Source organism: Podarcis gaigeae (assembly GCF_964106915.1).
Source record: "Podarcis gaigeae genome assembly, chromosome: 2".
NCBI lineage: Eukaryota > Metazoa > Chordata > Lepidosauria > Squamata > Lacertidae > Podarcis > Podarcis gaigeae.
The window spans coordinates 14,924,622-14,938,565 of record NC_139679.1 but is presented as its reverse complement, the minus strand read 5'-3'; the positions used below and the strand labels follow the sequence as shown (position 1 = coordinate 14,938,565).

Sequence of the window (13,944 nt, the reverse complement as noted above, 5' to 3'; positions counted from 1 at the left end):
CGCTGCACTGCCAGCACAATTTCCATTCTTATCCTGGGGCAAAGTTCTCAACTCAAGGTAACTCTTCCAGATTAGCAGAGTTTGTAACCTGAAGCATTTGTAACCTGAGGTACCACTGTACAGTGGTACCTCGGGTTACATGCGCTTCAGGTTACAGACTCCACTAACCCAGAAATAATACCTCGGGTTAAGAACTTTGCTTCAGGATGAAAACAGAAATCACACTGTGGCGGTGCGGCAGCAGCAGGAGGCCCCATTAGCTAAAGTGGTGCTTCAGGTTAAGAAGGGTTTCAGGTTAAGAACGGACCTCCAGAACAAATTAAGTACGTAACCAGAGGTACCACTGTATCCACATTTCAATCACGCACAAAAATACAATCTGCTTAGCTTTCATCTCCAGATTGTGCAGGTGAAATGTACTTTTCCATATCAACAACACCAGTGCAAAAGCATATCTGAACACACAGGGCAATGCCCATTCCCTGTAGCATCTCAAGGAAGCAGTCAGCCTTCAATGGGGGGCAGAAGCAGCTTTCCCCCATAATGTCATGCTTATCTTGGGGGGATTTGAATGCTCATACAGACTGGGTAAATTGAAGATTTGTAGATCAGTCTGGATACATATACTGGAGGGTGTTTTAGCAGATAGCATCCAGATTGATAGTTCCCAAAACTGAACTTCATACCACTAACAGAAACAGTCAGGTGGCTTGCTTCAGAAACAGACTTAGTAGGGAAGGAGAGAAGCTGGGCTGACTGCTGCAAGTCTGCAAACTACTTGGCCTTCTCTTGATCTCTGAGACAGTTGGGAGGCTCACAGAATACAAAGCAGACATCATCACCATCTTTAAGCAGGCACGGGATTTCTGATCCAGTTGTCCTCTCCAGTATTGATCCATGGCAGTTACTGGTAATATCAGGACTGCCCTTCTTTATCCTCAACCACAGCTTTACAACCTGACTGCTTGAAAGTTGAAAGATGGCAACCCAGGGTCATCTCAACTCGTCTGCTGTCCTGTAACTCTTCCACTGTATGCACCTACAGTAATGCGTGGTGCAACACATTTAGGAAATGACATTTTATTTTTCCTTCAATATGGTTTGGATTCTTGTATGTGACCAAATACATAGACAAGGAAAGTTTTAGCAGTTTTCAATATCATTGGAAGCCTAGGGGCACAGACGGTTGCTTATTAACCCAGATCAAGAAGTTCTTTACTGCTGTTAATGGATTTCATCTCTCGTTGGTCATGCCATGAGCCTGAATGTGGTGTTGGTGCACTTCCCCACAGTTAGTTTGAGCCCTTAGCTGCAGCATCTTCGAAGGTCCTGAGTTCTGACATGCAAGACCTTATCCTTAGTATTCTTTAAATTCGCCTTATGCAACCAGTAGGAGCCTTCTTGTTCTCCTTTAGGCTTTATTTACCAGCTACTCTATCCTTGCATTATCTTTGAATAAAGGTAAAGGTAAAGGGACCCCTGACCATTAGGTCCAGTCGTGGCCGACTCTGGGGTTGCGGCGCTCATCTCACTTTATTGGCCAAGGGAGCTGGCGTACAGCTTCCGGGTCATGTGGCCAGCATGACTAAGCCACTTCTGGCGAACCAGAGCAGCACACGGAAACACCGTTTACCTTCCCGCTGGAGCGGTGCCTATTTATCTACTTGCACTTTGACGTGCTTTCGAACTGCTAGGTTGGCAGGAGCAGGGACCGAGCAACAGGAGCTCAACCCGTCATGGGATTTGAACCGCCGACCTTCTGATCGGCAAGTCCTAGGCTCTGTGGTTTAACCCACAGTGCCACCCAGCTCTCTTGGTTAAGGAATAGCTCCCTTTTCAGCCTTCTGGGAGAGAGGATACCTTTCTGTGACATCTGCACATCAGCAGAGGCAGCCTTTGTGTGCAGAGTTCTTACGCCTTAGGGCTCAATTACAGCAAAGGTGTGAGAGTTTTGTTCCCTCCCTGGGATGCTCTCCTTTTCAATATCTTATCACCGAATGTCCTCCTACCTGGTGGACTTCTGTTCTTGTAAGCAGTGACTCAAATCCTTGCCTAAGTGCATGCAGCGTGTTTTTGCTTTCAATTTTCCCACCACACCGAACCTTGGAAGGCCAGTTTCTCACGTTTTATCCCATATTTTATGGAATTTTGACCTAATTTGATTTGCTGCTGGAGGTCGTTAGGGGTCACTTGGTTTGCAGTTTTTCTGCGGGATTTTCTTCCCACTACATATATTACTTGGCTGTTTTGGAAAGTTCCCAACTTCCAGGAAGAAGGTTTTAGCCTTGCCAGGCTGCTCCCTGGGAAGGGGACCTAATCCAGCGGTGGACATCCTGTCTCCCTGTGAAAGAACGGAAGCAAGGACTTCCTTTTCACCCAAAAGGACTCCTCTGAGTTCTTTCTGTGTTCATTGAATTAATCTCCCCAGCCATTCATAAGTGCCTTCAATGTTATCTTTGGAGTGCCGCAAAAAGACTGCTATAGCAGGGTTACAAATGCAAGCAGCTTCTGCTCAGATGTTTTAAATGCAAGCTATGACCTGTGACCCCTGCAGAGGCCACTTCTGCATACTAGAACCTAAGAATAGCTGCCACATTCCATGCAACTGTATTAATAAAGGTTGGAAGTATTGCGGTGTTCCTGTCCAGTTGGTGCCGTGGCTCGTCAGTAGCTGCAATCTGCCCTCTTGACCAAACAGCATTTTGGCCGAGTTCCTTGCATGGAGGCTTGGCTTTCATTGTATTTCAGTGATGAAAACGTGTACCTTTAAACATTCTAGCAAGCTGCATGTGTGTGAATTTTAGCCCACCCTATCCCATGGACTTGAAGTGGATAACTATTTCTGTAATAATTAGAGCATTTTATATTGCAATTTTACTATGTTTAAATATGCACTGTTGTTCGAGGGATCCCCCCCCCCCCAATTGATTGGCGCTCCCAGATTCAGAGGCAAAAAGCACTGCTTAAGCACAGAGTTAAAACCCTAAGATCAGATCAGTTATTTAAATGCCAAAAATGGAGCATTTCCTGCCTCCGGTAGCCAGCCAGAGACTCATTCATGATGACTCACAACACCCCCCATTTTATACAATACCTATCCCGAACAATTAAGGACAAAAGTTTGAAAGGCTGGACATGAGAGCACATGCAATGAAGATAAATGTTTCCTCTCCTGCAGAATGAAGTTACGTTATTACGGAATGAAGTTGCTCAACTCAAACAGCTTCTGTTGGCTCACAAAGACTGCCCTGTCACTGCATTACAGAAGAAAACACAAGGTTATCTCGGTAAGTGGGGAGCCTCTGAACATACCTGCAGAGCCAAAGAGGGTAGGCTGTGTAGATGTTTCAATCTCAGTACAGTTGTACCTTGGAATTCGAACGGAATTCGTTCCAGAAGTCCGTTCAACTTCCAAAACGTTTAGAAACCAAAGCGCAACTTCGGATTGGCTTCAATAAGCTCCTGCAGCCAATCGGAAACCACAGAACGTGCGTCAGACGTTTGGGTTCCAGGTGATGTCAGGAGGAGCCACTTATGCAAATTATTTACACCTTCTTACAGAAATGTCCAAGGAAGTAGCAGCAGCCAAGGCAAATCTCGGGGCAAAGGAAACAAAACAAATACAGCCGTACCTTGGTTCTTGAATGAAATCCGTTCTGAAAGTCTGTTCAACTTCCGAAAACATTCAAAAACCAGTGTGCGGCTTCCGATTGGCTGCAGGAGCTTCCTGCACTCAGTCGGAAGCCACATCAGACATTCGGGTTCCAAAAAACATTCACAAACCAGAACACTCACTTCCGGGTTTGTGGCGTTCAGGAGCCAAAACGATTGAGTTGCAAGTTGTTCCAGAACCAAGGTACAACTGTAAAGGTTCATCACTAGGAAGCCAGAGTAGATTAAAGGACTATTTCATAAGAACTAACTAGATCAGTCTGCCAGGCAGGAAGATGAGAGCCATAGGGTTAGAAAAGGGGTCTGAGGTGGAGATGTTAGCTGCTCAAACATTAGCTCCCCAAATCTCTGACTGAATCTCAGAGTTTGGCTGGGCTATAATAGCAGGGGCTAAATCAGGGACAGGGAACCTTTTTCTTAGTTGAGGGCCCTATTTCCTTGGGAATAATAATAATAATAATAATAATAATAATAATAATATTATAATAAATTATTATTTATACCCCACCCATCTGGCTGAGTTTCCCCAGCCACTCTGGGCGGCTTCCAATCAAGTGTTTAAAAAAAATACAGCATTAAATATTAAAAACTTCCCTAAACAGGACTGCCTTCAGATGTCTTTTAAAGAGAAAATAGCTGCTTATTTCCTTCACATCTGAAGGGAGGGTGTTCCACAGGGTAGGCGCCACTACCGAGAAGGCCCTCTGTCTGGTATCTGTATCTGTGTGCTGGAGCTGGAGCTGGAGTCAGAGGCAATAACGGATAGAGACCGAGACAAAGGTGTCCTGGATTAGCTAAACTGGAATGAAGACTTCCTTGCTCCAATTTTCCAAGGCTATCTCAGATTCCCAATCCTGAGTGCAGGTGCACTCGAAAGTAAACCCCACTGGGTTTGATGGGGATACATAATACAGATTTTATCTATTTTAATTTATTTAGAACAACAGACAATTACAACTGCTATTCTGGAAAGAAAGAGAAGGCAAATCCTTTGTGACCATAGTATGTGTGTTCACTCGTACACAGAGAAGGGAGCTTGTGGAGGGGGGCGGGGGCCTTCTTTTCCCATGCCATACAACAGGAAAAAGATGCTTTAAAAAAAAAAAATCAATAAATCGTTATTAATTTTTTTTTAAATGGCCCCTGAATTGTTCTGAGACTACAAAAAAGCCCCACAGTTTACTTTAAAGAACCAGGAAAAATAAAGAGAAAGCTATCAGGAAGGAAATAACTCTGATGGGGTAAAAGAATAGGGCAGCTGCTGAAGATGTCAGGGGCGTGCAAAACCCAGGCTGCAGGTTATCCATCTGTGGGCTAAAGGAAAATGCAGGGGAGGTGTTCCTCCTCCTGCTACTGCCCACTGTCCATTCCTTTCATTTGAACTGCTTCTTTACCCCTAACCTATTTATCTACCCCCTGACTCGACCACCCCATTTCCACAGCCTGGGTTCTTGAAGTCTCCTGCATCAGATCAGTTAGTAAGATCTGGGATCTGTGTAACCCTTTGATGCTGGAGACAGGAGAGACTTTGGGCCAGATCTTTCCTTGCCCTAATATTTGTAGTGCCGTTTTGGCAAAACGGCTTAGCTTGGCTGCTGGAGATGCGGAAGAGGGTAGGAGGGAAGGAACAATAATACATGAGACAAGAGACTGTTTGCGCTGCAGAAGGCATCACTGCTGTGAGTATTGAGAAATGCCACTTGCCTGCAGTGAACACACATTCGCGCCTTGCAGAGCTCTTGGCATATGCTGTTTATTTTGATTCACTGCAGTGACTCACCGTTTGAGAGATGTGGCAGTGAAACCAAACTGACTCCGTCTTCTGCCTCCCAAGGCTGTTCCTTTGTGTACAATGCAAGAAGGCAGCATGATTCTTCCACCACCACGCCTGTTATCATTTAGAATTTATCATTCGTATCATTAGTCTTTGTTGTCTGCTTGCTGCAGGAATAGAAATTCAGTTTGTATCTGCATATTAAAAAATGAAATTATCTCTCTCTTGCACATGCACACAGACACACAGTCTTTTTTTATTATTGAGATTTGTGACTAAGCAATTCCTTAAACAAAAATGCCAGAGGGCATGGATAGAATTACAGCTTCCTCGTGCACAGTTGGGTTATATTATTTGTGATACCTTGCAAGTAATTTTTATGTTAGGGCGGGAATGCCAAAATACCATAAACTGCAAGGAAACAACAAGGCAAAACAACACAGGATTTGCAGAACACTATGCTAAAGGTTTGTTATTGTTGTTCAATAGGACATGAAAGTAAAAGCCGGATACTTCGTTTAAAATTTGAGTAAATAATACTGAATGGCATGTGAATATTGGTTTGAAACAGCACTGTCATGTACCTATTGTAAGGCTGGATTTTCCTCCTGTGTTTCTGGATACACAGGTGCACTCCGGGGACAAAAGTAGCAACTCGTGGCAGTTTTTCGCTGCTTTTGAGCTTGACCACAAGTCAATAAGTGTGTTTGTACTAGCTTGTTTTCTGGGATGTATACCAAGAACAGATGGTGCTATTCACAGTGGATTCCGAGTGAAGGCACTGATCACGGCTCCATTTTCAGGTTTCATTCCAGGAAAAGTTTCTCTCTAAAGAAGGAACAAGCTTGAATCCCCATGATGCTCCACATCATGGTCTAAGACTTCACATAGAATATTGGATCTTTGAGCTGGAAGGGTTCCCGCATCCCACTTGAAATAGAGCCTTCATGAGTTGGCAGGTGTGCTGCTGTCAACGGAGAAGAGCTCTGTTCAAAGCTACTGGGGTGTCTGCTTCTTGAAACAGGGGGTCTTGCCCTGGCAGAGTGAGCTGTGTTTTGAGTAAGCTGGAGCTTCTCTCAGCCATAGGTCTTCTAGAAAGCAACACAGACTTGGCTGTTTCTTCTTCTCATAATGAATGCTGAAATCATGCTGCTGAACCTCTAGCCCCATATATATGCCCTGATAATTTTGTTGCTGCTTCTTGAAAAACTGGGAGAGAGTCCTGTGGCGGATATAGAGAAATAGTTTCCGGAACTGTGAAGTGGCCATGTTTAGCTGCTGCTGAAAGAAGGTGGCAGGCAATGTTAAAAAGGCACGGTGCTGGAAATTCATCATGCCTTGTACTAGTGATTGAAGGACTGATTAAAGTCTGGTCCATCCGGGTTCTCATAGGGGACTTAGCCCGTTCTGTTTACAGATAAAAAAAAACAACTTAAAAGATGGCCCAAAGTTGGCATGCCACCTCCGTTCTCCCAGCCTTCTTCTAAGCTTATAAAGTATTCAGTCCCTGCAGTGTTTATATGGGGGGCAGCCATGGGGTTTTTTATACAGTTCCCCCTGAGAGTGACAGAATATCACCATGTTCCATCACAAGAAGCCCCGAGTGCATGCTGTTCAGGCTATGGGCGAATGGATATCCTATTTTATAAATGTTTTTAAAGCAAATTGATTGTGGGGCAGAGACAGTGCATAACCCCCAGGCTGCCTCGTATCAGAAAACACTCAATTGTGGATTCTGAAGACTGCCACCAGTCCAATCTGGGTCATGATCCGTCTTGATGATCTGTTTTGGAATCCTAGTAGGGCAGATTCCTCCTCCATCTCTACCTTGTACGTCCTGAAGGAGGCAAACCATGTCAGCGTTCCTCCGGAAAAATCTCCAGAAGATGGATTTGTCACAGTGACAGGTGACACGTGGTATGGATTGTGCTGTCTCCTCACCTGAATTTGCTATGGAGTCCTGGATGAATTACTTATCCTACACTAAAAAGTGGTGGTGGCATTTGCTGAGTCAGTAGCTAGTCTTACTGCTTTCCACCCACAGGGTATATTTGAGAAAAAGAAAGCGACCTAAAACGACATGATGAAATGCATATGGTGGGAAGGGACAAAATGGCTGCCGTGTTGTAATCTACAGACCTATGGGCTTCTTTAAACACTTAGCACATGATAAGAGACAACCTTTTTCATAATTCTTCTCTCTCTCTCTCTCTCTCTCTCTCTCTCTTTCTCTTTTTGAAAAAATACAGAAAGCCCCAAGGAGAGTTCTGAGCCCACAGGTTCCCCGGCTCCTGTCATCCAGCACAGTTCTGTGACGGCCTCTCCCAATGGGCTGGCTGTCCGCTCTGCAGCTGAAGCTGTCGCCACATCGGTCCTCACTCAGATGGCAAGCCAAAGGACAGAACTGAACGTGCCCATACAGTCACACATCATTATGGCTCCCCACTCCCAGTCTGCTGGCAGATGATGTCGCAAAATGTGTGACATAGAACTAACCAATAAGAACTTGCAGCTGGAGAGACTGATCATAACTAAGCCCCTCGATCGATATGGGGTGGATACATTTTTGTTTTTGTTTTTTGTTTTTTTCTTAAAGTGAGTTAAGGGCAGCTACGGAGCTTCTAACTAAGTATATCCCCGTTCACATCCTGGCCCAAAGTAGTACGATGACCATCCTGTTTCTAAACGATGGCTTCAAAATGAGCAGCTTCGCCACCCCTTAGGGACGATCGGCCGTCGTATGGAGTCAACAGCACACTTAGCCTTGCTCGGTGTGGTCTTAAATGGTTAATGTTCAGGTATAAGTTCCACTAACACTAAGCCTCCCTTAGCTTGGTTACTTATGGTGCTTTTCTCGAGTTGGCCGCTTTTTAGCAAAGGGAAGCAGCTCTTGGGAGAGGCTGTGGCGTTTTGCTGGTGCTGCCCGTTTTTATGAAAAAATTAGCAAACCCCCCCCCCCCCGCCGCTGCTTTCTGACATTTCCAGTGTACCCATCGCCACCGCTGTAGCTGGCTTTCAATTCTGCACTTTCACACCAGGACTGCAGCTCAAGGCTCTGAAGGTGGTAAGCTCCATAACCTTGTAGGTTTGATTTCCCCCATTCCCCACTGTTTTGTGAAGCGAGCAAGCAACCTCATTCGTAGCTGCTGCGGTTGAGGGCTGTTGGTAGTCGCCGCAGTGGAAATGGAAAGCCTGTTGCAGGCATCTCAGACTGCAGAGTCTGTAGCTGCGCATCAGATCAGAGACGAGTGCATTAATCGGTCACCTTTTCCTCTGGTACAGTTCCTAGCCCGGTTTGGCTGTGGAGGTAACCATCAGATGTACGATGGGAAGTACCGGTACTTGGTGTTCCAGTTGTTAGGAAGAATAAGCAGTGCTTCCACTGGGCAGAAGGCAGAGCTCTGACACTCCATGCACCCCCTCGCCTCTCCTGCACCTAGCAGAATCTGAATAAAATTGAAACAATTAGGATCTGTATGTGTGCAGAATATGCACCCTGATAGGGTCGCCCTAAGTTTGTCAAACTTGACTAGGCACCTGTCAGAGTTGCCCTGTTTTTGAAGGAGAGGCGGGAAGCCTCTCCATAGGTCACACATCTGAAAGGTTTCCAAACCCCTTTAACCCCTGCACATTTCAAAGGATCGCCTGTTGCATTTAACCCTGTGAACTTGCTAAGACTGTGGCCTTAAATCATGGAGTGTCTCTTTCAAGGGCAAGAGGCTGGGAGGAGCATTCTTTTCTTTTTCTCTCTCTCTTTTTGCCCCTCCTTTGAGTAATGATGCTCCCGCCGCACCTTCTCCCAACCACCCCTTTCCAATGCAGGACTCCTAGAGCACTGGTGTCACAAGGGTATATTACGGGAAACGAAAAGCCTTGGCATTTTAAAAGGGCGCTTGGAGTTGTTTTCTTCCTGTTGCCTCTGCTTGTTGCCAAAGCGCATTTGTGTGTGTTGCGTGTGCCTTTTCCTCAAGTTGGCCTTGAGCTTTTGCTAACTGGGTAGCTGTAGATATCGAGCCTGCATCTCTAGCAAGCAGGAGGCAAGCCTGGGACGATTAGGCTGCAGCTGTTAGAACAGAAGCCCATCAATGCCAACATTTCCTTCATTTCGTCTTCCTTAAGTATGTTTTTTTTAAAAAAAAAAACCTCATTTGAAAACACACCATGCTGCCAGACCGTGTAAGGTTCATCATTAATGACTTTTTTAAACCCCAGTTTTGGCAAATTTCCCCATTAGAATATACATTCGCCTATTCAAGAATCTCGGTATCAGTTGCACAGTGTGCACATGACGGGACTTGTGCAGATTTTCCACAGTAGGTGATCTCCCTTGTCTTTCCAGCATCTCAGGGCCTTGTCGTCATTGCTTTTTGACCCATTTCCTTGCCTTAGCCTGATCTCGGTTCTAGTCTATTATTCCGTGACCTTTTATTTTTCCTTTCTCCTCTTGGGTTCCTTTTCCTTCCCCCTTTGTTTAAAACCAGCAAGAAATTTACTCTCAATGTCTGCAGACTTCCTTTTAGCAAGCATTTCAGACATCCGGTCACTTGTCTTCTCTCCTCCATCCTCCCCCCCCCCCCGCCCGCCTTCCCCCTTATTTGATATGTTGAACATGCACAGAGGCAAGTACTTTGAATATAACTTGTCCCAACAGGGTATCTGTTTCCTTAGTGACAGCTCCGATAACAAGCAGGTGCAGCAGCCAGGATCCTCTAAGGATAATAGAACAGGAAAGGAGCTTGCTGGCTAGAGGACAGATTGCAACTTTTTTCTCTTTTTTTGGCCCCTTTAAAAGCCCAACAATGCTGTGTTTTCATTAAAAAAAAGATCTCAGAATCCTTTTCCTGGTTGAATGAGTGCCAGAAAAGATAAGAAGGTAAGGTTTTCAGATTGGTCCTGCTTTCTAGGGGAAAGGGGATTGAGGTAAAGTTGAATCCAAAAGACGAATTAGTACCACATCTCTCATTAACAGACGGCGTGCTCTTGTGAGAGATGATATCTGAAGCTGATTCTAGTGTTAATCATACCACCAGTCCTTCTAACGGAGTACTGTTGACTCAGGTGCTCGGTGGCTCCTCAAAAGAGGCCTTCTTCAGCACTGCTTCCGGAGATCCCTTTAGCTGGAAATGCTAAGGATTGAATCCCTGCATACAAAGCACACGCCCTGTGCCCCTTTTACTATGGCCTCCGTCCTCGTCAGAATCTGCTCAACAGATTTTGATTGGGCGTTCAGTAGAAAGTCACCTTAAGCCTGGCTCCAGAGCAGCCTTTCCCCAACTTTGGGTCTCCAGTTGCTGTTGGACTACAAATCCCATCATCCCCAAGCGGCACGGCCAGTGGCCAGGGATGATGGCAACTGTATAGGCACCCCCCCAATTTATGCAGGGGTTATGTTCCAGGTCATCGTGTGCATAAGCTCATATCACCCTCGTCCAGTGCCAAACACGTGCATCGAACATGCACAGATTGAGAGTTGCCTGTATTCCAAAAACGTCTGGGGACTGAAGGCTGGAGAGGCAGCTGTGGAGCCATGGGAAAGAAATTGTCCCCTTGCTGCCTGCCTCTCGGGGATTCCTTGCCTCTGCCCCATCCTGCTGCTGCCAGTGGCTGCCACAACCCTACTTCCTAGAGAGCCAGTGTGGTGTAGTGGTTAAGAGCGGTAGATTTGTAATCTGGGGAACCGGGTTCGCGTCTCCCCGCTCCTCCGCATGCAGCTGCTGGGTGACCTTGGGCCAGTCACACTTCTCTGAAGTCTCTCAGCCCCACTCACCTCACAGAGTGTTTGTTGTGGGGGAGGAAGGGAAAGGAGAATGTGCACCGCTTTGAGACTCCTTCGGGTAGTGATAAAATGGGGTATCAAATCCAAACTCCTCTTCTTCTTCTTCTTCCTCCTCCTCCTCCTCCTACGGGCCATGTTTCCTTACAGCAGTCTAGCAGTATGCGCATATGTGTGCAGAATCATAAGGTAAAGAGAGCCACGATAAGGAGCAGGAAAAGGCGCAGAGACAACAGCCATCAGGGAGAAAGGGAGACTTTGTAGATGACATTGCAGTGCCTTAAATGGACTTGGAATGGTCCGCAAACTGCATGTCGAGGCAAGGAGAAGTTATGGGCCCAAACCATTTTCCTGTAATAGCGCTTATGTATCAAGCATATTATCCCACCAGTCCCATCTTGAACAGAATGAACACAGCCTAGCTCGTTGTTGTTGTTTAGTCATGTCCGCCTCTTCGTGACTCCATGGACCAGAGCACGCCAGGCACTCCTGTCTTCCACTGCCTCCCGCAGTTTGGTCAAACTCATGCTGGTAACTTCGAGAACACTATCCAACCATCTCGTCCTCTGTCGTCCCCTTCTCCTTGCACCCTCCATCTCTCCCAACATCAGGGTCTTTTCCAGGGAGTCCTCTCTTCTCATGAGGTGGCCAAAGTATTGGAGCCTCAGCTTAATTAATTAGCTTAATTAATTAATTAGCTCCATTAATGCAGTTCTTTAATAGCTTAACACATAAATAAGACAGAATTCAAATTTCCTGAGCTGAGAAAGGGGAACTGGCAGTTTTATTATTTGCTTTTATAAAAGGGCTTCTCCCTTTCCCATGCACCTTTCGCAAGTTGGCTGCCTCTTTCCTGTTTGTGTGCTTCTGGGGAATGTGGGGGTGAATTGATTGTGAGGGCAGAGCCTATTGCATGGGCCTTTGCCAACCAGTTGTCACTCTGCTGGGAGGGAAGAATACTGAAGGTGTACACAACTTGCTGTGCAAACACTGTAACAGTGTTCTCACACATAGAGCGCACCACATGGCAGTGTGAGATCTAACACCAAGGGGAAGGAGTACCCACGCTGGTACAGGTGTGTGTGGCCATGTTGAATTCTGAAGGATTGTAAATGTACATCCCAGTCCAAGCGTTTTGACAGAGCAGGGAGACCTTGTATCAGCGACATTCTCCACAGCTAGAGGAGAACTCCTGTGCCATACTTTCCCTTCTAACCCCGGCTGCTAATTAGCGTAGCTTGTGCCATTCCTACAACTCAGACAGTCTGGCAAGGATCGGGTGGCAAAGGGTTTCTCTTGCAGTGCCCTTGGTTACTAGATCAAGAGGTTAGCAGATAACGTTTACTCCAGGGTGGTATACGCCAAAAAGTTATTCCTTTGAGCTAAGCAGATGTTCCATGAAATAACTGATCCAACATCTCTAGCATAGGGGAAACGTGGTAGTAATGAGAGCTTTATTGGCTGTGCATTATATGTTGGAAACCAACAGCTGATTTACATAGTCTGGTTCAAGCAATCTAATTTTCTACCGAATTATTTTCTGGCATTATCATAGAGGTAGCTGGACTCCAAGCCTTTTCATCCCATAGCATTGAATATGATAACTGGGGCTGATGGTCCCAACATACAGAGAGACGCTGCCCCTGCCTTTCAGCATGCCCAAGACTTACTCAACATTTCCTTTTAAAATACTACAGTGTTAGTAAAAAACAACAACAACCACTCTATAGATGGCTCCAGTAGATCTTGGATGTCTCCAGCTGCTTCTTAAAGAATCATGCTTAGAGCACCTTCCTGTCTTAAAAGATGGAAAGATAATGTGTTGCTCATCCCTCTACTAATATCCCGTTCTGTGTCTAGTGTTTTAAATCAGCCACACACACCCACTAGACATGTTTTTCTCAGCATAGAAGATCAAGTGCTTAAAGTGAGCCTTGCTCTTCTCTCCCCACCCCCGGCAGATGTTCAGTGTGAAGAAGTTTACAGAAATAATGCTTTGCCAGAGTTGGCCTTTATAGGAAATTTGTCTGACCCAAAGACGTGACTTTGTAACCCCCCCTCGCCAGCCCTCCTTGGTAAAGGATAGAGATAATGGGCATTTTTCTCCTCTGTAGGAAGAGCTGTCCATTGTTTCTAAATCAGGAACACTCCTAATTCTTCTGGTAGTTGGGACCTGCCTTCCCATAGGAGAAATGCCTAGGTACAACACTGCCTGTGACATTGATCAGTGGGTCCCCTGCCCCCCTAACCCGCCTGCTTTGGCTTCTTGCTGACCCGATGCTGAAACCTCCTCTTACCTCTTCTCTCCTGCCAACAGAAAGGTGAAAGAAGTGCCTTTTATGTCACTAGGCTCTGGGCCTAACCTGCCATATAGTTTTTTGGTTTTTTGCAATTCATGCATACTGGGGAAATTACCATTTCTGCAGTTGCATAATATAAAACAGAAGAGAGATTTCAGAACCCAGACTTAGTCGTTCCCTCACTCAGTTGCCCGCTCCCAATACCCCTGTGGTGCTAGTAAGTAGTAAAAACCATTAGGCTTGTGACAGACTGGCATGGTAGGGGTTGTTGTTGTTTAGTCGTTTAGTTGTGTCCGACTCTTAGTGATCCCATGGACCAGAGCACGCCAGACACTCCTGTCTTCCACTGCCTCCTGCAGTTTGGTCAAAGCCCTTCTTGATCACATGACGCAGTGCACACACACCATTTAAAAGGCAATGTCCAT

General features: G+C 45.8%; 1 protein-coding gene across 1 annotated transcript in view; it reads left to right on the top strand.

Annotated features, from left to right (window-relative positions):
- The window catches only part of LOC310839911 (cyclic AMP-dependent transcription factor ATF-7), a 113,664-nt gene that overhangs the window by 92,565 nt on the left and 7,155 nt on the right, over positions 1-13,944 (top strand). Inside the window, exons 11-12 of the mRNA XM_083728923.1 lie at positions 3,179-3,287; positions 7,696-13,877. Of these exons, the coding sequence (XP_083585049.1) occupies positions 3,179-3,287; positions 7,696-7,913 (327 nt within the window). The 3' untranslated portion in view covers positions 7,914-13,877. The remainder of the gene's footprint in view (positions 1-3,178; positions 3,288-7,695; positions 13,878-13,944) is intronic.